The sequence below is a fragment of the Tachysurus vachellii genome, chromosome 6 (genome assembly GCF_030014155.1).
Source record: "Tachysurus vachellii isolate PV-2020 chromosome 6, HZAU_Pvac_v1, whole genome shotgun sequence".
NCBI lineage: Eukaryota > Metazoa > Chordata > Actinopteri > Siluriformes > Bagridae > Tachysurus > Tachysurus vachellii.
Window position 1 is genome coordinate 10,131,246 of NC_083465.1, and position 23,409 is coordinate 10,154,654.

General features: G+C 42.0%; 2 protein-coding genes across 4 annotated transcripts in view; both read right to left on the reverse strand.

Moving 5' to 3' along the window:
- Positions 1-1,339: 1,339 nt before the first annotated feature.
- Positions 1,340-4,226, reverse strand: LOC132847126 (mRNA decay activator protein ZFP36L2-like). Its single transcript, XM_060872117.1, has 2 exons — positions 3,945-4,226; positions 1,340-3,763 (listed from the first exon to the last, which is right to left on the reverse strand). Exons 1-2 carry the CDS (start codon positions 4,032-4,034, stop codon positions 2,630-2,632), a joined length of 1,224 nt encoding a protein of 407 aa, XP_060728100.1. The 5' UTR covers positions 4,035-4,226; the 3' UTR covers positions 1,340-2,629.
- Positions 4,227-5,794: 1,568 nt separating this feature from the next.
- The window catches only part of thada (THADA armadillo repeat containing), an 81,276-nt gene continuing 63,661 nt past the window's right edge, over positions 5,795-23,409 (reverse strand). For all 3 annotated transcript variants that reach the window (XM_060872120.1, XM_060872118.1, XM_060872119.1), the window contains exons 32-38: positions 20,604-20,983; positions 15,542-15,666; positions 14,231-14,303; positions 12,108-12,258; positions 11,898-12,020; positions 6,541-6,710; positions 5,795-6,399 (exon numbers count right to left, since the gene is read on the reverse strand). In XM_060872120.1, coding sequence (XP_060728103.1) covers positions 6,085-6,399; positions 6,541-6,710; positions 11,898-12,020; positions 12,108-12,258; positions 14,231-14,303; positions 15,542-15,666; positions 20,604-20,983 — 1,337 coding nt within the window. In that variant the 3' untranslated portion in view covers positions 5,795-6,084. The remainder of the gene's footprint in view (positions 6,400-6,540; positions 6,711-11,897; positions 12,021-12,107; positions 12,259-14,230; positions 14,304-15,541; positions 15,667-20,603; positions 20,984-23,409) is intronic.

Here is a 23,409-nt window from a genome sequence, read left to right on the forward strand (position 1 = left end):
ATCAAATGTACTATACTACCAAGATCATTTTAAGTCTTCTAAATGAGGGCAAAAGACAAATCAGGCTAAACGTGTCAGCCGGCTCACCCTGGCCTGACCGAGAGCCGCTATCTGCAAGTGTGTGCTTACAGAACCACACCTTTATACTGGGCTAAAAGGATTTAAGCGCTGGAATGCTCGGAGTCCTTAAAGCACCATTAAACAGGAAATTGCTGACATGTACAACAAGCCAGTGTTTTTATCAGTTTTTGCGAGCCAAAATTCACTTGAAACTAAATAAACTGCAGGATACTTCCAGCAGACAGTAACGATAAAGGACATTGAGATTTTTGAGCCGAAATTAAGGTCTAAAACTTCTAACTCAGAGCAGCAATTTGTAGTTAGGACTATTTTAATAACTTTAAAACTTTTATTTGCACCACTCAAATGAGTATTTAGAATTTACCAATATATTGTTCTCCAAATAGTTTCTATTGGCTTTAACTCCTAATTTCCCTTCTCTGACTGAAATCTGAAGTTAGACTTGAAATGATATTAGAGGCTATTAGGGAGATATGCAGCTTGGGTTTCCTTTCAGAAGGAAAAAAGGCATGTGACTGCATTTATTTTGTAAGAACATAAACTTTTTGAAGAAGCAGGACTTAAAGAGTGCTCAATGACAACCACATGGGGCACATACTAGCACTTTTTTTCCAAATAATTTTATTGGGAGAACTACAAAAATATACAGTACAAAGTTAACAGTCTCACACGCAACTTGTAGTGAACTGAGTCCCACCCCACCCAAAAAAAAACACATTAAAAAAAAAAACATGTATAACTCCTCATCCTTTTTGTCCATTTTTAAGTTACATTCAAAAAGCTTTACTTCTGATAAAGTAGTCAAGAAAAGTACATAGTGCCCAGCCCCTGTACCTACTATGTACAAGCAAAATGTGTTCAACCTCTTCTCTATCCAGCAAGTTTAGAACCCTTAGACCAATACTATATCAAAAGGCGATTGAAAGAACAAAAGAATCCAAATAACGTCTACAGGAATGGGAAGTTTTAATGAAACAAAGGGGGGAAAAACAAATCCATGCTGGTTGCTTCAAGGCCCCTCATGACAAGTGGTAACAACCTTCCAAAGAGTTCAAATTCAAACCTACATTCAGCTTCTGTATGTGTAAAACAATGACTTGTATCAAAATACTTTATTTGGTTAATAAGGCATGTATGGTGGTGGACCCCTTAGGCACTAAGGCAGTAATACTGGGGCTTGGGATTGCTACATTCTCAAAGCACGTGGCAGGAGTCCTCGCCTGGCTCTGTGCGTTACAATGAAAGGAAAAAATAAAAATACTTTTTGGTTAAGTTTATTCACTTGGGATCATTGTCACACAATTCTGACTTCTTAAAGAATGATCACTACTCGTTTGGACGGTGTTTTGACAACCACGTGGTTTATACATTCTATAGACATAGCTTAAAAAAAAAAAAAAAAAAAAAAAAACACATCTAGGGATTTTTTTTTCTCAATTTAAAAAAAAAGTTGTGGGGGGGAACGTCTTCCACAACATCCCAACAAACGGCAACTCGAGCAATTTGTTTTAAATGTACGTAAACAAGGAAACAAAATTAATGAAATAAATATCACATACAATCTCTTAAATTAAGTTGTTTTTTTTTTACTCATTTACAATAAAATAACAAAGTGAAGTTACAAAAGAAGACCAAACAAAAATATATTACTGTGAAAAAGAACATACACTCCACTTATGTAGATTAATAATGGCGATCATAATTTAAACATAATAAAAGAATATAGATCTATTGCTTCAACATACTTGATAAATACAGTATGGACACAATTACCAATGTAGCCTATACTTTTCACAAGATAATAAATAAGTTAAATAGGTCATAGCCAGTTATGTACTGCTATGTAATCGCTCAAAACAGCTAAAAAAATATATATATGTATATATATATTCAACCATCAGCAGTGATTTTCCCAACAGACCGAACAAGAGTGCTTCAGCTAAGCAACAACACTAAACTAACCCAACCGAACCACTGGGTGGCGCTGTGACCGACAAACTCTCAGCTTTTGGAATGGAAGTTTGTTTTTGTAAGCGTTCAGAAGCGCATACATAGGCTACTTTGCGGAACTGATACTTTTTTTTTTTTTTTTGTCAAGGCATATTCTTGGTAGTATGGAGGGGCAAAAAATCATTTCAAATCTCTTCGTCTTTCGCGTTCAAAAGTTTTGTGCACAAAAACCATGTCTCCGGAAAGTGTGATGGTCTCATAAGCCAAAACACTGCGACTGAATGCTGGTCAAAGTCACCGGTGGAATGCCTTCGGTCGATATCTACTTTCATAGCTATCGGTTCGAGCAGAAAAGAGGAAAAAAAAACAAAAAAAAAAAAAAAACAGGACAAAGTAAAACTCTAATGCCACACCAAGGGTCTGACGAGTCAACCTGCCCCTGGTTGTTTCTTTAAAGTCCGTCTAGTTACACGTCGCTAATGAGACGCCATTTTAATAACGGTTAACTTTAGGAAGTCCTCCAGTCCGTTAAAGAAATAAAGAACAGGGCGAATCCCATACAATGCAAAACATAACGAAAGACAACCACGCTAACTTATTAATCATCAGAAATCGACAGCCTGCTGAAGATTGGCAAACGTCTCCCGGCCTCCAAGCTGGGCGACTCGGAGCCGCTGAGACTTCCTGAAGAGCCGCTGGCGTAGCTGTCGCGGTCCGACATGGAGTCGTATGGGCTGGGGGGCGAGTCGAACACTGGAGACTCAGACAGGCGCTGCAGGGCCTGCAAGGGCCCGAGGCTGTAGGGTGGGGAAGGGGGTCCCATGGCGGTCTGGAAGTTGCTGTAGTAAGCGGGGGTGGACTGGTAGCCGCCATGTGCGTGCGCGGCGAGCAGCGCTTTCAGGTCCTGCGCAGCGGCGAACGAGGAAAAGGCGCCATTAGCGCTCGGCGCTAGAACGTCTTCGAAAAAGGGGCCGCTGGTCCGAGAAGCGTCGGAGGAAGAAGTCGGCGGGGGAGTGCGGGATGTGGGGTTGTCGATGAGAGGCGAGTCCAGTCCATGTTGTGTTGAGAACCCAGAGAAACTCAGGCTGTGGTGGAGTTTGGGTCTGTCTCGGTAAGCGGCCTGTTGATGAATCAGGTCACGGCTCTGCTTCAGCTCTGGCGGCACGCTGCTGCTGTTGGCGTTGGCCGGCGCGGGTCTGCGCTCGTCCGCGTTGTGGATGAAGTGGCAGCGCGGGCCGTACGGACAGAAGCCGATGGTGTGGAAGGTGCGGCACGGCTCCGTCTTGTACTTGGGGTGGCGAGACAGGCTGCGGAGCTCGTGGTAACCGTGAGCAAACTGGCATTTCTCGCCGTACTTGCAGGCTCCGTTCTCCTCGAAAGGTCGACACAGTTCAGTCTTGTAGCGTGTCGAGTTGATCTGAGATCCAGGTTTCTGCAACGCCTGCAGCTGCTGACTCCGCTCGCCCGTCTCACTGTAGGCGCGCTCACGGAACTTGTTCTCCTTGTTCATGCTGGCGGTGCTGCTCGAGCTCTCCTTCATGTTGCTGTAACACGAGGCCGAGTACTTGTTGCCGTTGTTTGTACAGTCAGCGCTGCTCGCGGAGTTGCGCCGGAAAAATCCCTGCGTGAATGAGCAGTTGTTAGCGAGAGCAGAAGCCGTGACCGGCGACCCCACCGCCTTCTTATCCAACATACTGTTGAGATGCAGAGCGTTCATGTTCAGACTCTTGTCCTGGTTCGGAAACAAAGTTAGAAAGTTAGAAACAGCGAACATTAAACCGTGCACGAGCTTCAAGCACACACAGACTAGCTAAACAGCGCGAGCTAACGCACGCGCTACATCGTGTTACAGACTTAAAGCTCAATTCTCTTCACAAATTAAAACAAACTTTAAAAGACAACTTCAGCATTACCTTGTACAGCATGTCGATGTCGTAGAAACCGGACAGGATGGTCGCAGACATTTCTATTTCTGAAGTTTTGAGTCTCAGTTGATCTTTCATTTGAGGACCTACTAAAAGATCCCGTAGTGCAAAAAGCGAGGCGTTTAGTTCACACGACCGGGTTGTGAAAACGGGTCGGAGAGAGGAGCAGAAACGAGAATAAACACGTTACTTGCTTGTTGCTATTTTGTTTATTGCTGCTTGTCTCCCTCCGTCAAGCGACAACAGAACACAAGACACTTGCCGTCTCCCCAACATATACGACCCTCAGACTCACGTGAGAGGGGGCGTGGTCAAAAAAAGCTGTTTGACGGTCGTCACGCCTATTACTTTCGAGACTCGACAAGGTGCTGATTCTGATTGGTCCATCACTCCACCCACACTCCTTAAGACTACTGTCGAACTTTTCAGAGGAAGCGCGAGTACAGAAAAGTCCAAAGCCGACGGTATTCCCAAAAACTACGGTTTTATTCATTGCGCGGATTTGACGTTCTTAGAAATTTACACAGTTAAGAAATGCCACCTAAAATTGTCATTTTGTTGTGAAATAGATCAATGCCCATTGCTTAAACAATGAAACATTATTTAAAGTGATGTAAACAAGACAAATATATTTACACCAGTTACTATAATAATAATAATAAATAATAATAATGAATGATCAATGGGTTAATGGCATTGAGAAGGGCGAATGGATAGATGGATGGGAGTGAATCTGCTGCTCTCTGGTACATTATGTACCGAGTTGCAGAAGCTGTGTAATCATTTACTAACCAGAGCTCGACTCAATGATTCAGTGAATGAATCCCCTATAGTGAATCGACCTATAGTGATTCATTCAGAGTGACCAAGTTTTAATAACTTCGCAAATGTTTAAAGATTTGGTGTTTAATCAAAGCAATAAAACATGTAGAAGTAATAAAAACAAAATCACGAAAACATATTTTGCAAATGTATAATTGCCAGTGAAACTGATTGGTTTGTGTGTGTGTTTGTTTATTTACATGTCTATACCTGTAGACAAAGACAATAGCATCTGCCCCAGTGTTGGCTTTAACAGTGTTCGACTGAAATCCACACACTATTCCCCAAGCAGGCAGCAGAGAGAAAAATAGAAATCATGTGAAGGAATGTGGTAAAGGTTCCTCTATAAAACGATCCCATACTGCCCCCTAAGGGTCAATGTTTTCTTTAAAAGAAGCATTGTATGCCACCTAATGGCCAAGACGTGAGCTAGTTTATATAGTGCCGAGCTCGTGCACAGGAAGCAGGGAATCATTGGGATTCAGTCACCATTACCCTCCTACCCCACTTACACATCCCCACCCGTGTGGATGTAAAGGGGTCAGTTATTTTGGACCGTTCCCAGGCATTACATCACTGTACAGTAAGAGAACATTTACTAATGTAGCCCTCAAGGCAATCCAGCTGTCTACACACATGCCAGCCACCAGTCTTGCTGTTTAGTGGCAATTGCATAACAACCCACACAGGAGGGGCTGCTGAACTATTTCTTTTTCTGGGATCTGTGTTAAAGGGTCCATCATATAAAACATGAAAATAAATAGATAAATAAAACAGCCAACAGACTGTTCAAACAACAAAATTGTGTAAAAGTGGATTTAAAAAAAAATTAAAGAGACAATTGATCATTAAATTTGGACTGTTCTAATTTTTTGTGACAAAAAGGACAAATGTGTATTCATCTTTGTGAAAATAGTAGAACAAGACATTTTTGAGTCATGATGCATGCATTGTGACTTCTCCCTCCCTCAGGCCCACACTTGCATACAAAAGTGCACAAGTCAACTGTAGACAAATGAACGTATTAAAGCTTGGCTTTTTATTTTGAATAAAACAGTTTGAGGTCGGAGACATTCCTACAAATCATTTACCCTTTTTAATATGCAAAAATTCCACATTAAAAACAAAATCCGTTAATGTAATAAAAGTCCTTCAACAATAGCCAGGAAATTCTAAAATAATCAGTGTCAATGTCAGTGTGAACACCACAAGGTCATTTGAAATGCTCTAAACCTTTCACTTCATTCCAATATGATCTTCCCGTCATTTACTAGAATGTACGAAGGAGCTGAAAGACCTTTAGTTCTCAACTCGAGATGTTTTGCCTGATTGTTGCCAGCACATTCTGAGTGAGTGTAGCCCGCTCGTTCAGCAGAGTCATCTTTGCATACTCTATGGTGGCAGAGAATTGAGGCAGAGCAGGAAGGGAGCTCAGTGCTCTTCGGGCCGAGTCTGCGTTAGCGTCAGCTATGGTGGAGAAACGGTCAAGCTCTGCCGGGCACAAACTGAGTGAGCTCGGTACTGTAAGCAGAGCACACAGGTGTCTGTGTAACAACGTTGCCCACTGCAGAGGTTCTGCCCACAGGTTCATCTCTCTTTTCTCGAAGAGGAACTCCTCATCCTATTAAAGATTGATTAAAGAGATGAATCTCAGCCTTAGCATGATGTAAATGAAATATTCTCTAAACAAAATTTAGAAATTCTCCAAAACAAAAAGGTGTAAATACAAAGTCATAATGTGACACATAAGTTGCATTCTTACCAAGTCAAACGTTTTCTCATTGCCCAGCTCGGACTGGTTATCACCCAGCATCCACTCTGTCAGTGTCATAATGCCAACAGCCACCTGGTCCCACACCTGGAACAGCTGGCACAGAATTTCCACTCCCATTTGCAAAGCAACAGGGGGAGAAACAGCTCCTTGAGCGACACCTGGGGAAAAAATGGTTTTGGGGGGTTAAAAGGAAGGAGATCAGGGAATGAAGGTCAAGGGCTGAACTTTGACATCCTCTCATATTCTTGAAGACATGCTTTAGGGCACAGGTTACTAATCTAGTCATTACACATATTCTATTCTAGAGCCAGTGATATCACTCTGGTTATCAGTATTCATCTTCTACCGCTTATCCGAACTACCTCGGGTCACGGGGAGCCTGTGCCTATCTCAGGCGTCATCGGGCATCAAGGCAGGGTACACCCTGGACGGAGTGCCAACCCATCGCAGGGCACACACACACACACACACTCATTCATTCACTCACTCACTCACTCACGCAATCACACACTAGGGACAATTTTTCCAGAGATGCCAATCAACCTACCATGCATGTCTTTGGACCGGGGGAGGAAACCGGAGTACCCGGAGGAAACCCCCGAGGCACGGGGAGAACATGCAAACTCCACACACACAAGGTGGAGGCGGGAATCGAACCCCGACCCTGGAGGTGTGAGGCGAACGTGCTAACCACTAAGCCACCGTGCCCCCCGGTTATCAGTATGTGTAGCTTTAATTTTAAAAAATGGCATAGTGTGGCAGGAAGTCCTTAAAGACCAGATATTAAAACAACCATAGGGTGCATTACTCGTGATTTTCTATGCGGCTCAAGCAGAGCCATAAAATGAGTTCAAAGCTGGAAATAACAGTCGCCCATGAACTCAAGATAAATATCTATGCTAAAAAAATGTTTCTTTCATAGTTGCCCAACAAAGAAGGTGGTTCAGTAAACTGGGAAAAACTCTACTTCCTAATGACTTTATTTGATATGTGTGTTTAAATGCAACATCCATCATCTGGTTCATATATTTATTAGTGGTACCAAGCATCTATTTTCTGTGGAGCAAGAAGCTCTTTTTCTGAATCCCTAGTTGTTAGGAACTACTCATTAGGCATATTACTTAGCTTGGACACATGGCAGACAATATTTTCAGGATTGAGATGCAGAAAAAAAACAAAAGCAAATGAAATATAAGACAGTGAAGCACAATGTCTGTTATATAACTCAAAAGGAAGCTCAAATAAGGTCTTTATGTATAACAAAAGTCATGCAGAATTGGGAGTCAATGGTTTGTGTATATTTTCCAGGGCTTTTTTTTCCAGAAAAAAAATAAAATAATGCAAGATACTTGGCAGGTCAAAGGTGACAGAAACTAGAGGTCAGTTACTGATGTCTTGCTTTCCATTTTCTCTTTCAAACCGTGACCCTGTCTCAGATGGCCAGAGAAGCAAAATGATGATTACACACACTGTGTGTATGTGGGGGAAGTTACTCTGAGGTTAACCACAAGCGGACTTGCTTGGATGATGGCTGCAAAAAACGAAAGAACAAAAAGAAGAGACACATGATAGGGGAAGTGAGAGAAGAGATTCAAAGATTCAAAGAGATTCGTCCATATGTGGTACGATATTAACGACCATCTACAGCAATGGTCAAACCCCTGTCAAGTCTTGACTTTTAATGACCCCAGTTGTTCATGCTTCAAAGCGCTCTCTGTGGCAACGTGAGAGTGAGTCACAGCAAGTTTGTTTTGCTTTCTGGCTTCTCTTTACCTTCCCTTTGCCTGCAGCCAACGTCCAAATTACTTCCACGGCCGACAGTCACCAGGACCTGCCAGTCTAAAAGCGCTCCTGCTAAAGGAGAGCATAACGACATCTTAACGACCGTGACACCTTCCCCCACAAGCATACTGGGAAAGTACTGTTGGGCAGAAAGTACGTATCTCCTTTCCTTCCAGAAACTTAGCAGCTGGGGGGGTGTTGGGGGTATTGAAGGAACGCAGAATGCTTTTGAATGTTCGCTAGTAATTCTGATCTAAAGAGCTGAGCGAGAATGAAGCAGGCTTTTTCTCTCAGCAATATGACGGGACAGCCCATCTCTGGCCTGGCCAGCCTCTGATGCTATTCATCCTTGGGGATTTGTGATGGGAAGTGTCGGCCTATATGGCTGGAAAAGGGCCAAGCCTGAACACGCCATCATCCAGGCATTAAAGGCATAATAGGAAACTCAAGCTGCTTTCTATTTCGGCCCTTTTCTGTGGTTTCACACTTCAGTAACGTGATTTCCCAACCTCTCCTCGGCTTACAAAACGCCCTCGCTCTCATGGTTCTGCATTTCTGTTTTTATCTCTTTTGTTTTTGTGTGCCTCAAGGTGATGGTCCCTCCTTTAGACAGGGATGATTATTTGGGAGCCTTATATGTTTAGGTGTAGGCCCGCAGGTGACGGTTCCCCGATTTCAGGAAGGAGATGACACAACCTGACCAAAAGTTGAACTTGATTTGTAAGGTGGACAAGATGAGTGGCAAAAACACAAAAAGGAAAGCAAGTGACTCGCACACAAGGTTTCCAGAAGGTTATCATTCAGATCAAACCACAACAACAAAATCATCACAAACAGCCATCATCCTCAACAAGCCATCTGCACTTCGGTCATCATTGGGCATAAAACAACATGTAATGTTAATTAATAAGCCATGCAGTTAGATTACGTGATGTCATATCATTGGCTAATGGCTACTCTGAATCCAACACTGGATGGAATCAAGTTAAATCTTGAACGGAGTGAAACCGATTCCAGCATCCTTGAAGAAAAAGTTGTTTTTGAGGAGCTTTGTGCGACTGCTTGAATGTACAACCGAGCTGAGATTCCAGCAGAAAGCTTAATTCCCGTAATCGCAGGGAGGCAGAGGACTGGAACTAATTAAAAAAAAAAAAGCCTTTTTGAGTAACGAGAGAGGGGCTTTGGTGTGCGGTGAATTCAGGATGTGAGGCGCTGCAGCTGGCCGAGTGTCGGGTGTCTGTGTGTGGAAAGGAGGGGTAAGAAAGGGGGGAGTGTTTGTCTGGCATGGCATTGAAATCAGAGACATCCACAGCACAGAATGTGTCAGCGTGTTCTCTAGAGGGCTCTGTGTTTGTGTGAGGACAGTACAATGTGAGCTCACCCACATGAACACGTACAACCACGCTTAACCACACACACGACGGACTCTCCCTCTCTTTTCTTTCTATCTAGATGCTAAACAGGTGGAATCCCAAAATCTAGTGTATGGACATTCCACCAAACACACCAGTAACATAGACATACTTATGACATGTGACCTTTTTTCTATTCCAAAAGCAGTGTGATCGATGATGTGAAATACTCATGTCCAGTGTGCACACACTGTCACCCTTTTTGAAGTGGCATAGAAACGTAGGTGTGCAAGGTTGTGGGAAGGAAGTGTGGGTGTGAAAGCGAGCAGTGTCAAGGTGAGGAAAATAACACATCAAATTTTATAGCTCCAACTTCCTCCTGAGACCTACGGGAACAGAGACATGGGTAGCATGTGAGCGTGCACACACACACACACACACGCACACACACACAGTTAAGTACTGTTACTGTTAAAGACAACTGCGAATATGAGAAGCTTGCCAATGACATGAATTAAGACTGCTGAGGTTATTACAACTCGCTATCAAACAATGCTATCATTATGTGATATTGACTACCAACTGCAACTCTTATAATGAATCACCTAGATAGAGTTAAAAGGCCTTGTTCATGAGCACATCAATGCAACATCCTATAAGTTCAGAGACAAAGAAACTTCAGAGACAAAGTTCGTCTGAATGTATCAGAGACGAGGAAACGTTGAGCCTAATATCTGTAGTCGAATGGCTGCCAAATAGAGGTCCACATGTCCTGTTCAGTTATTAGCAAGACAAGGAGGCTGTTGTTGTTTTACTGGACAGATAAGTCCATACTTTTTTCATGTTATTCATATCTATAACAAAAGCTGGAACAGACAGACAGTATTGTTAAGATTACATTATATTAGCAGCTTTAGGTGTACGATAGTGCCGTTACTCTTTAAAACTTTCTCAGTATTTAATCGTGCAAGCCAAGAACAACACAGAGCTTGGGTAATACTGGATACAGATGCTGAAGCTTTTTAAAAATTCATTTCGAAATACTGGGCTGGAATGTTGAACTTGGACTTGGTGATGGGAAAACAACTTTCCCCATTCACTCAGTACTGAAGCACTAACCTATTCAAATAGTTGTATTAACAATTATTCATGCTTATAACTAGAAACAGCTAATGCAGTGGAACGTTGGATGACACACTAACAAAATCAGGGGTTCAGAAGTTCAAACTCACAGCCCGTTATCTTTGAAATCATTGACGCATGTTGTATCCATAACACATATGAATTCTCAGTACTATTGTCCCGATTATTATCTCAAAGACAACGTGTACTTTATTAGAGGTTCGAGAAAATATAAAACAAGATAAGTGGCCCTGCACACCTTTAAATGTTCAAATACATCAATCTTTCCTGTCTGATAATTTAGCCCTGTGGTTTTAGATAACGGTGTATCCAAAGATTTCAAATAATTTTACTTGTTTACTTGAATATGGTCGTTGTCTGGAGGAGAGAGAGAGAGAGAGAGAGAGAGAGAGAGAGAGGAAGAGAGAGAGAGAGAGGAAGAGAGAGAGAGAGAGAGAGAGAGAGAGAACAGGATAGCAGTTAAAGGGGTTGAGCAGTCTTTATGGTTGAAAGCAGTGTTAAGAGACCAAGATTATTTCAAGTTTATTACACTTTGGCTCTCTGACTAACACCAACTGTCCTCCACCCCCTCAGAAAAAAAGCGAGGTGTTTGTGAGAAGTGTGTGAAGTTGCTTATCAGGTTGTAGATAGACATGCCGGCACGAGTGTAAGTTTTTGATGTGACTGATCTACGAGGCCGAGCCGTTCCTGCTCTCCACATCGCTAAGTCTGACACCTCTATTTCAAAGCCCTGAGACTACTGGACCGCCTCCTCTTTTCCACACCTCTGTTCTTCTGCTGTCAATGGAGGCTGTAAAGAGAAACTCGCGCCTCTCCATCCCCCCGCATCAAAACAACACACACATCAACCCCATTCTAGGTCATGTAGGCTGCACAATTAATGCTACATCTACCAAATCTACTCCATCTACTTGCAAGGAAGTCAACCAGGAAACACACACACGCACATAAGCACACAGACACAAGCACACACACTCACACGCACACAAGCACACAGACACAAGCACACACACTCACTCACGCGCACACATGCACACGCACAGACGCACACACAAATGGTGTATTTACCTGTAGTAATAAGATGTGCTGGTAAGTAACTTATGAAGTCAGCAGCTTTGTCTCTCACATCCTGGTCTTCATCCTGCAGTAAGGTGAAAAGACTCTGCCACAGTGCCAGAGTGTGGGTGACACCTGCCAGACACACACACACACACTCTCAGAGCGCTTTTCATGTTTATTCTTTATTCCATAGATATCCAAGAAAGCCTATACCCTTACCCATAGGCAAAGTGTCAGAGGTCAGCAGGGTGGGTGTGACCTTAACCAGCACCTCTGCAGCAGTCTGTTTGACCTCGACTGGTTGTTCCTCGCTACAGTCCTGAGTCACCAGCGCCACCCAGCGGGTGCCATGAGACGCTGCAACCCCCTCCTGGACAAAGAATACACAGGCCATAACCTTAATGATACAACTTGAAAATATACAGACGTATATGCAGTTTATTTTAATCTTTATTTTTATATATTATGCACCTTCTACTGAATTAATGGATAGATGGATGGATACGATGACAAAAATGAACCTAATTTGATATCCTTTAATAATAAAATGTGTAAACAAGGTTTACACACAGCTGCACGCCCCACGTCACCTAACACCTAGCAGCTAATCGCCTAATGACCGTTCACAAACATCGCAATGACTTACAAACAACACAAACAAGCTCCCAATAACACGCTGGTCAAATCCAGTTGTCCAATCTTTTCCAGAGACAGCGCACAAATCAGTCTATATGTATATCATGTACAAATACATATATAAGCTATATATATATATATATATATATATATATATATATATATATATATATATATATATATATATATATATATATATATATACACATACATACACATATATATATATATATATATAAAAAACATAACCACATAAACATTCCCTGATAACCTTTTTTTAATACTATTTTCCCCTTAAAAAAAAAAACAACCACAGCATTTGCTGCAAAACAAAAGAATATCTAAATAAATTCTTTTTTTTCCAGAAGCTGTAAACGTTTCCTGTTTTCTTGAGTCTAAATATAAGGAAGTTGTTTGCCAAAAAGAAGACACAACCAAAACGGAACATCTCAACCATCAACATCATGGACTGCTACTAAGTCTACAACAGGATATACTATAGTCTAAAACTTGTTTGCCTCACACAGGGGGTTAGGAGCGACTCAAACAGGCAACCCAATCAACACAGAAATGGTTAAACAAACAAAAATTCCTTGGATTGTGATGGACATCTCACTTGTGGTATCTGAACCCGACTAAAAATGTGTGGTCTAGATTGAAGAACGCCCGAGCCTAACAAAATAAAGCTACAGGCTTTTGCCGAGTTGTTGCCAGAAATGCTTGATTGCTTGAGTTTTGTGTGTTTATTTTGCAGAAAACTACTTGAACAGTAAAGATACGTAATGACATTCTATGACAGCTGTACTCATGTTTGATGCATGTGATTAGAATAGAACAGAGCTTTGAGTGAATGTGTGTTGTGATGATGTCACATGACACGTCTTGGCCCAAATCTGTGGAAAATCTGAGGTCATTTTGAAAAATACACGCTCCTCCGAATATTGCAGTGTGTGCTCGATTTTGTGTTTCTGTGATCTCTAACTCATGAAATCCTGTAGGGTCTGGTTAAGGATATTGAAGTATTCTGTAATGCCTTTAAGAGTGTCCAAGACAAGAAGTGTCTCCAGGCTTGTTAAATATCACAAGACACTGTGTGAGCGGCAAAAAGAAGAAAAAAAATTCCACTTAATTAAATAAAACTATCCAAATGATTTGCATTTCAGGATGCAGGAGGTTTCACTTTCTGGTTTCTGTGGAACATGACAAGTTTGTTGTTATTGTCTTATAAAACTCAAGTGAGAGAAGAAGAGACGCTGGAGAGGGAATTCATGTTTACAACACAAGTAATAACAGGAACTGGTTGCGTTCCGGAACATCGGGTATAACTATAAATGGTCAAAAAATGCGCGTCACTGGTTACATAAATAAGAAAGTGTAATAGTTGAAATAAGAGGAATAAGAGACTTTAGGTTGTGCAGTGACAAGACAATATTCTTATAGCAGCACAATTTGTTGTGCGTTAGTCCTTGTTTTCATGTAGGGTGCCAATAGTTTTGGAATCAAAGGTATATAAGGGTGGGAGAGCAAAATGTTTATAGCTATAGGAAAAAAATGTCAAGGGTATATAGACACGACTACAGATAATGTGTTATATTGAACTCGAGCAAGATCTAGTCTTCTTCTGACTGTACAGCTCCTTCCCACACAACACAATGGGTCTCTCTCTTTCTTTTCCTCACTTCCTCGTTCCCACTCGTCTTTCTTACCAGCGGCGTCTTTTTGGCCAGGTGCACCACCAGTTGAGAGGCCAAAGAGAGGGCAGCGCAGTGCAGCTCCAAGCTAAAACACACACACACACACAAAACACATGAATTATCATATATTTACATGTACAAGAGGTTTTTTTTTTTGCAAAGTTACCTGTTATGAAAACTCTATTATGATCCAGTAAATAAACAAACAATCCCCACACTGACACTTCTGCACACAGGGGGTAAGTTTATGAACACCAGCAGAACTACTTCATCGCAGTCACAGACGTGGCCTTTCACAAAATTGTGGGCGTCATAAAACAGGTGGGACGTACCACACACTCTAGTACAGTGTGTTGAAACCGAAATACACCCAGCAAATGTGCAATTACACATCACCAAAAGTAACACGAGTCAAAGGACAAGTGTGCGGCAGCATTACACACGCGCACGCTCACACGCACAAACACACGGCCAGTATGGTGTTGCTTAATCACAGAGCAACTGCCGCACTCCAAAACACTGGCGCTGTGTCATGGAGTACAACAATCCCACTGAATCGATTTCACAACACCGATGTTAAGGCGGGCAGATCGACCCAGGCTGAAGGGCGCTCTGGCTTTACATGGCAAGGCTGCTTGTAATTCTACACTGCAGGGTGTGTATTCATTCATACGGACCTGAAATAGGAAAGAAGCCTGTAATTCAGACTTGACGCCCCTTCAGCCATCTACTGCAAGAACACACAACACACCTGTCGCCAGGTGCGTGACCCAGAGACAGAAACCCACATGCCTACACACACACACACCCCTTATCCAAACATACAGACATTTATGTGCGAGCGTATGCAGATAACCACAGGTACACGAGGCACATGGAGGTAGCGGTGAGCCTTTAAACGGTGAAAATCAATATCCTTCATGCTCTATCTCGGCTGTGAATGGATGATTGGCGTATACAGGGGAGCTGCTTACCACAGGCATGTGTGGTCTTTTTCATGGTGGAAGCCCACATCTGAAACCATTGCACCCTTCCTCCCTGCCAGCACACTACGAACGACCTTCTGCCACCGCTGCGGTCATACCCACAGCCCTAACCTCTGCTATTCATCAGGATCGGGTGATCGGGAAGACAGAACTAAGTAGGCCGGTGGGTTTTTGATGTCAGTGGAAATCTTTTCTGGGTGTGGTGAATGCGTTAAAAGGAGGTCTTTAGCCAAAAAATGTTAATGCTGCTTATTACGTAAATGAACAGCAACTGCGCAAAGTTCTGACCAACGACTGATTTTTGACCACACTTTAAGACACTGATCAAATTGCTCACCTGTGTGTGGAGGTCTCTGCTACAGACAGGAGGTGACCTAGTGCCTTGTCGTCGCTTAGGGACGTGCTGTTGTCTTGCCACGGCAGGATGGAGGACAGTGGGAGGACTGAGAGAAGCTGTAGAACCTGTAGGAAAGATAAAATAAGACGATTTCATGTAAAAACACTTGTTGTCATTGTAATACAAATGTATGGTAAAGTGTTAAATTGGCCAGAATGAGAGATGACAGGAAAATGTGACATGGTCTAACAAAGTGGGTGAAACCAAACCTGCTTCCCCCCCCCCCCACCCCCAATAACAACACAGCTTTATCCCTGACTGTTACAAAGCTAGGGTCATAGCACTTATTAAAGATTTATAGAGACCTTCATGATTTTATAATCCTAATCCTAATTAATAAGTGGTTTCAGAACATGTGAAGTAATCACCATACAAGAACCTGTGAATGAGTTACTACTAAGAGCAATGGTAGCTCAAAGGTTAAGGTCAATCAGAAGGTCAGGGGTTCAAGCCCTGCCACTGTTGGGCCCTTGATCAAGGCTCTAAACCCTCTCTGCTTCAGTGACTAACCCTGTGCTCTGACCCCAGCTTCCTAACAAGCTTGGGTATGTGGAAAAGTATTCTGTGCTGTAATGTATATGTACAATATAAAAGGCATTTCTCTTTCTCCCTGGCTGTCTGTCTTTCTCTGTCTCTCTCTGTGTCTGCCTGCCTAATTGTCTTTTTCTATCTCCATCAGACTGCATCTCTCTCTCTCTCAGTCTATTTCTAACAGTCTGTCTCTCAGTGTCTATATCTATCTGTCAGTTGGTCTCTCTTCCTCTCTGCCTGACCCCCAACTACCCCCCGCCTCTCTCACTCCATCAGTCTCCCTGTCTGCCCCTCTCTGCCTACAACATATATTTTAGTAAGTGCTTTACTACAAATCTGTCTATCAGCTAAATTACAGGCAGCACCACTGTCAGAAGTGCCGTTATAGACAATTATTCAATTAGATTCAAGAGAGCTGTTGGCTGAAATCTTGTAAATACACTTTATACACCATATACAGGATGTGCTGTATACTCCTGGTAGGCACCCAGGTGATCCTCGGTTAATGTTATTATTATTAATGTAACTGCCGTTGTTTTATTCATCATGTTGTCACTTCTGTAACTGCTGTTTTGAAAACGGTCACGCCTGTCACTGTGTGTCTCTCTGTCTGTGGTCTTCCTTTTGTTGCTCCTTTTGTGTAGACAAACGTATTCTAGCAGAGTTTCCTTTGGCTTTCCCATCTCTCAATTCTCTCCTTCGATCCACAAGTCAAATACAGCTGGTTCAGACCCAGCTGTGTCATCTTCACTCAAACACCGTTCTCTGATCTGCAATGCACAAAGACTCTTCTCTATCCTACATGTCTTTGCTTTTCTACACTCTGAAAAATAAGGACTGTCACTATGGGAGTGCCTTCAGGGGTATACACACTGAGAACAGAGGTCATTTAAAAGGTAAATATGTTGTCATGCAGCAGGGTCATGTGTCCAGGTAATACACTCACACACTCTCACACTCTCTCACACACACTCTCACACACACACACTCTCTCACACACACACACTCTCACACACACACACTCTCTCACACACACACACTCTCACACACACACACTCTCACACACACACACTCTCACACACACACACTCTCACACACACACACTCTCACACACACTCACACACACACACACACACACACACACACACACACACACACACACACACACACACACACACACACACACACACACACACACACACACACACACACACACACACACACACACACACACACACACACACACACACACACACACACACACCCCTTACATGGTACAAAAAGTACCACTCCAACAACTAGTGCCTTCTGATGTCGTGCTGACGTCCATTGTTTACATCCTGAGGATGATAACTGGGGCATGAAGGTGTAGAACTTTAACCAGTTGAGGCTCATACTGGAATTTTCTTTCCTGCTGCTGTTCAAAATCAACACAAAGAAACTTGGATAAAACATTCATATAGGGTTTTAGTTACTATAGGTACTCTATTTAAAAAAATCTTTAGTAAACCTTTTTTTCCTCAGACAGGCTTTCAAGTAGAACCCGCTTTAGATCATTACAACTGAAACATCCAAATAATCCTTCGGAAATGTTTTGTTTTTCTTTTTGGGAATTTGGATCAAGATGTAAAAGAGTATAATATAAATATGGCTGTTAATCCTCTCCCTAAAGAAATCGTGTCATTTGTAAGTGAAATTAGAATGAAACTATTGATTGACTTATTTCTCTCTGTAATAAATACTGTAAGGGCTAAGAAAGTCAGTCAGTCACTCGGTCACTCACTCACTCAAACACACACACACACTCACTCAAACACACTCGCACACAGTATGGACATGATCGAAAACATACATGGCTCATAAGCTTTGTCAGAAAATGAAATAGCACTTATCCCAGTGTTCCTCTTTTTGCTTTTATCCCAGAACGCTTTAGTGGGGCAGAGGGCTTGCTATGGAAACCAGGCCAATGTGAGTCCCTGGAGCAAGCAGGAGCAGTTTCACAGCAGCCTTTTAAACATTAACGTCTGGCCAATAAAACACAAGAGCAGACACACAGCAGCACACTGACACAGATGGTAAACACACACACACACACGTGCACGCACACCACGTGTGTGAAGGGACATGTGTACACACATGCTCTGGGCTGCTCTGATGGCTATGTATAACAAAGGAAATGGCAGAAAAGAATAATCGTGTGTTTATGAGGAAGTGAAATAGGACAACTTTTGAACAATATGAAACCTTTTCACTTCATGTGTGTTGTGTTTGTTACATGTGTGTGGCTCTTTATGGCCTTTCCTGGAGCTGATTTGTTACTGAGGAGTCATTCAGCCAATCAGAGAGAGTGTGGATTGCAGTGCAGTTATCATTAAAACAGCTGGAGTCACAGAACAAAGCACTTTGGTCACAACTATGACAAATGATGGCAAGATGGATGAACAAGGAGGTCGTCACAGACACAATGGTATCCAGTGCAAAGGCTCTGTTTTACAACACTTTTGGGTTTTGAGACGATTCTTATTTTTATTTCAGATCTTTATATCACACTTGTTAGTTCTGCTTTTTCTTCCTGTTTTGCCGGTATCTTATTGTAACATCTTGTTTGATTATTATAAGCTTTGTCCAACGAAGAGACGAAAACCCCTTCAGAATTTTCTGGATTTTTGTATAAAATGCAACCAGAGCTTCATCCGAGTCCTAAAACTAGATAAAATGAAACCAAATTTATGTAAACGAATACACAAAAAGTTCAAGTGTTCAATTGTATTTAGTTTTTGAATTTATTTTCTAACTAGTGTGACCACCTTGAGCACAATCATTTCAGGCGAACGTTTCAGGCTGATCAATCCCGCACAACAGATTGGAGTGATTTTGGCCCATTCCTTCTTCCAAAACTGATTCAACTCGGTGATGAACTCTTCAGAAATGTTTTGTAACCTTTTCCAGCCTGGTGAGCATCAATAACTCTTTTTTTCTGTGTTCCTGAGGAATCTCTGATGATCAAGACATGGCACACTTCCATAAACCTGACCTTAAAGACCTTGATAAGTAAAGTCCCAACCTGATGGTCTTGAAATGTGGGCATGCCTGCTAAACCCACACCTGAATGCCAGTGATGTTACGGTTCCTGGTTGTTGATAGGAGGATCAGGATATAAGCCTCAGTGCTATCAATCTGCCTCTGTTGGGCCCTTGAGCAAGGCCCTTAACCCTCTCTGCTCCAGGGGGTATCATGGTGTATCATGGCTGACCCTGCTCTCTGACCCCAAAGTTGGGATATGTGAAGAAAGAATTTCCCTGTGCTGTAATGTATATATAAATAAAGGCTTCTATTCTACCCCCTTAATTACATTTACTGGGGTAAGTGAAATAAAGGATGGCAATAATGTGTGAGTATAGCAGGCAGTCCCATGATTCAAAAAGAAACAAAATTCAACACACAGGTTTATGAAAGTGTACCATGTCTCAATCAAAGGAGATTCCAGAGGACCTCTGAAAAAGCTCACCAGCTTGGAAAAGGTTACAAAACCATTATTGTAGAGTTTGACCTCCACTAATCCACTGCAAGGCAGATGAGATACTGTAAAAGGAGGAAATTCAGCAAAGTGATAATCTATCAAAATTCAGGCAAACAGTATTACAGCAAGTCACAAAGAACCTCAGAGTAACATCACAGTATCACGTACAGGCTACTCTTGCATTGAGTAATGTCAATGTTCATGGAAGAAGGAAGTTGATACTCTACTCTGAAAGTTTGCTCAAGACTGTGTGTATAAGTCAAAAGAATACTGAAAGAGTATTCTGTAGACAGATTACTTCAAAACAGATTACTTGAAAACAAAACACTGCATTACAACCTTAGACCCTGATCCAACTGTGATACTGTAATATCATGGGCTGCATTGCTGCATCAGGTCCTGGACAGACTGACCGTTAATGGACCTCTTAATTCTGAAATGTACCATCAAATTCAACTGGAGAACAACAGTGTATCTATCCATAAACTGAAAGACAAGACAGTGACCCTATAAGCAACCAAAAAATAAGTCGATGTCCAGACAGTAAGCCAATAGAAATGTTAGAGAGCAGTTTATACAAGGAACCCTACCAATATTACTGAGCTGAAGTAGTTTTAGAAGAAGGAATGGGTCAAAATTCCTCCAAGCCACAGTCCAGGATTGATCACCAGTTATCAGAAATGTTTGGTTGCTTATTATTGTTATTGCTGTTCAGTTACTGAAACAAATGTTCACGTTATTTCTGACAATTAATCCATGTTAAAAATGATCATGTTTGAACATTTGTCTAATTAGGCTCTAGTTTCGAGTCAAATGTAGGCAGATATACAGAACCTTGTGAAGGGTTTGTTAACAAACTGTCTAGCAGCACTGTGAATATCTTCTGACTGATCACGTTACTCGTCGTATACTTTAGGAAAGTGTGTTATTGCTATGACTGCATTTTCTCACCTTTGCTAAGCAGGTGGGGTGTGGCTCATGTAATGCCAGGTAGGTTAAAGTGGACACATTGAGGTCAAATGGCAGAGGCTGGTGTTCCTCATTGGTCTGCAGTCTTTCCAAGAGGCGCTCCAGTGCCAGCTGCCTTACTTCGTAATGTGAGCACTGCAGTAGGTGACTCAGGACGTCCTTGAGCTGCCTCTCTGCTTCTTGTGTACTCCATAGGGTAGATGAGTCCATAGCGATGCTGGTTGCCAAGTGTGCCAGACTCTGTAGGTATTGCATGGCCCCTGGACCAGAGAGATGCACCTCGTCAAGACTGCGAGGGGCCACGAGCTCGGAGTCCATGAGGATGTATAACGTCTCTGTACGAAGCTTCTTCAGCTGAGAATCTGAACAAATGCAAGGAAAGAGTTATTGCTTGTTGGGTAGAATTGGTTGCAGGAGCATTTTAGTGGTGTGGTTGGTTACAGGAAGAATCCTTTTAGAAACTTGAGCAGCTCATTTAAAAATGCACAGTGGAAATACTACATAAAAAATATATTTAATTGTTCATTTTGGATAACAGAATTGTTTGGACAGTACGCCACCTAAAAAGCAAATCACTGTTTATATTTTTGCTCTCATTCTCAGAATGTTTTCTATGAGGAGATATTAAAAAGCAGTTCCTTCTAACAGTCAGATATAAACCTCAGCTTTTCCAAGAAGGGGAAGTCTTCAGTGCAAAGTGCTCAGTAGTTCCCTAGTTTCACATGGAACTGTTGCTTCATAGACATTCCACAACTATTAAAAATAAGTACATATGGATTTTTTAAATAATTAGGACCCTTTCTTTAATGAATGAAAAATTCTAAGGGGGAAAAACAATTCAGGACAAGTTGTTATTGGAAAATAATAAACTTATGGAACTAAACAGCTCTCCACAAACCTGTTGCAGATTATTTACACTGGTGTGAAAAAGTGTTGGCCCCTTCCTGATTTTTTATTTTGATGATCTGAAACAGTACAATGTGACAAATGTGCAAAAGAATAAAAAAAAACAGGAAGGGGCAAACACTTTTTCACACCACTGTATCTACTCAAACATGTCCTGTCATGTTTTATCCATTACTTAAAACATTTAGATATACACTATATGGGCAAAAGTAAGTTGCCACCTGACAATCAACACCCGACAATCAACACCCACATGTATTTGTACACAGAAGGATTACAAAACATCATCCAGAGGGGAGAAGCTTTTTTTTTTTTAACTTAACCTGGCAACTGAAGGTGAAGGGAACAGAATCCACTGATCATGTTTCTCCACTGGATTAAAAGAGCTAATACTCTGAAGCACTGCTCATCCCACGGAACTGTTGCTGGTGAAACCTTTACCTTATTTACACATGCACACACAGCTTCTTTAAAGCCTATAAATGACTCAGCATGACTATGTTCCTGCAACGTCTGCATATAGACGCTCGGACTTAACCCGGGTCCGTTAAAGCAGTTCTGTTCGGCTGCAGTGAAAATCGTGGATGCAGAAAGAAATAACTGAGACTAAAACAGATACGCTTGATCTAATCGGACACGGCACATCACAGAGCGCCACCATGGACAGGAAAAACAACATCCACGAAAAAACATCTTTCCCATCACTTTGCAAGGAATCAACCTGTGTGAACATGCTCTGTGGAATGCTTTCAATCACAGAGCAGCACATGCAAACAGTGAGATAGGCAACGCAAAAGTAAATGGAATTAATTCAAAGAATGGCATTCCAAATAAAACACACACAGACAGAGAGAGAGAGAGAGAGAGAGAGAGAGAGAAAGAGGTAGAGAGAAAGATTAAAAGAGGTAAGGAGAGAGAGAGAGATTAAAAGAGGTAGAGAGAGAGAGAAAGAGAGAGAAAGAGGTAGAGAGAGAGATTAAAAGAGGTAGAGAGAGAGATTAAAAGAGGTAAAGAGAGAGAGAGAGAGAGAGAGATTAAAAGAGGTAGAGAGAGAGAGAGAGAGATTAAAAGAGGTAGAGAGAGAGAGAGAGAGAGAGAGAGAGAGAGAGAGAGAGAGAGAGAAAGAGATTAAAAGAGGAATACAGAGGCAGGCAGGCAGGCAGGCAGACAGACAGACATAGACTCTGCATTACAGAATATTTCAGCCTTTGAGTCTCAGAAACATGGAGCACCACAGCAGTAATTCATTTAGGAAATAAAAGGCACTCCTCAGCAAGAAACAAGTGTGTGTGTGTGTGTTTGGGGGACTGGGGTTAGGGCAACAATGAGTTTCATACGAATGTACTTTCTTTCAGACATCCATCTAAAATCTTTGCAGGCTGACATAGTGAAAAGTGAGCTAACAGACACCTCGGCCACCATGCTCCCAACCACCAAACGCTGTACTACAAAATAAAACCGCACGCAAACAACAAACACACACACACACACCCAAGAGAACACATTTACACTCCTATAAAACAGTCAACACTTCACCCTATTACTCCTCTACACCTGACTTTGGGATGACAGAACGGTGCTGGAGCGGAAAACCGAAAGCCTGCAAAATTCTTTTAAAGGTCATTCATCTCCAACCATGAAGAAGGAAAATAATGAAGAATGTGAAATGTATATTTGTACACACACACACACACACACACACACACACACAATGAGAACTTGGGCTTCAGCTATAAATTCACTGCTCAGAGAATCTGTATAGTCTGTGGAAGAAGTGGTGTGTCTATAGTCACTGCAGTGGAACACACTAACACTCACGAACCAGCGAGCGACACTCGCTTATATAAGAAGAAAATAATTGAAGAAATATATGTTTTTAAGT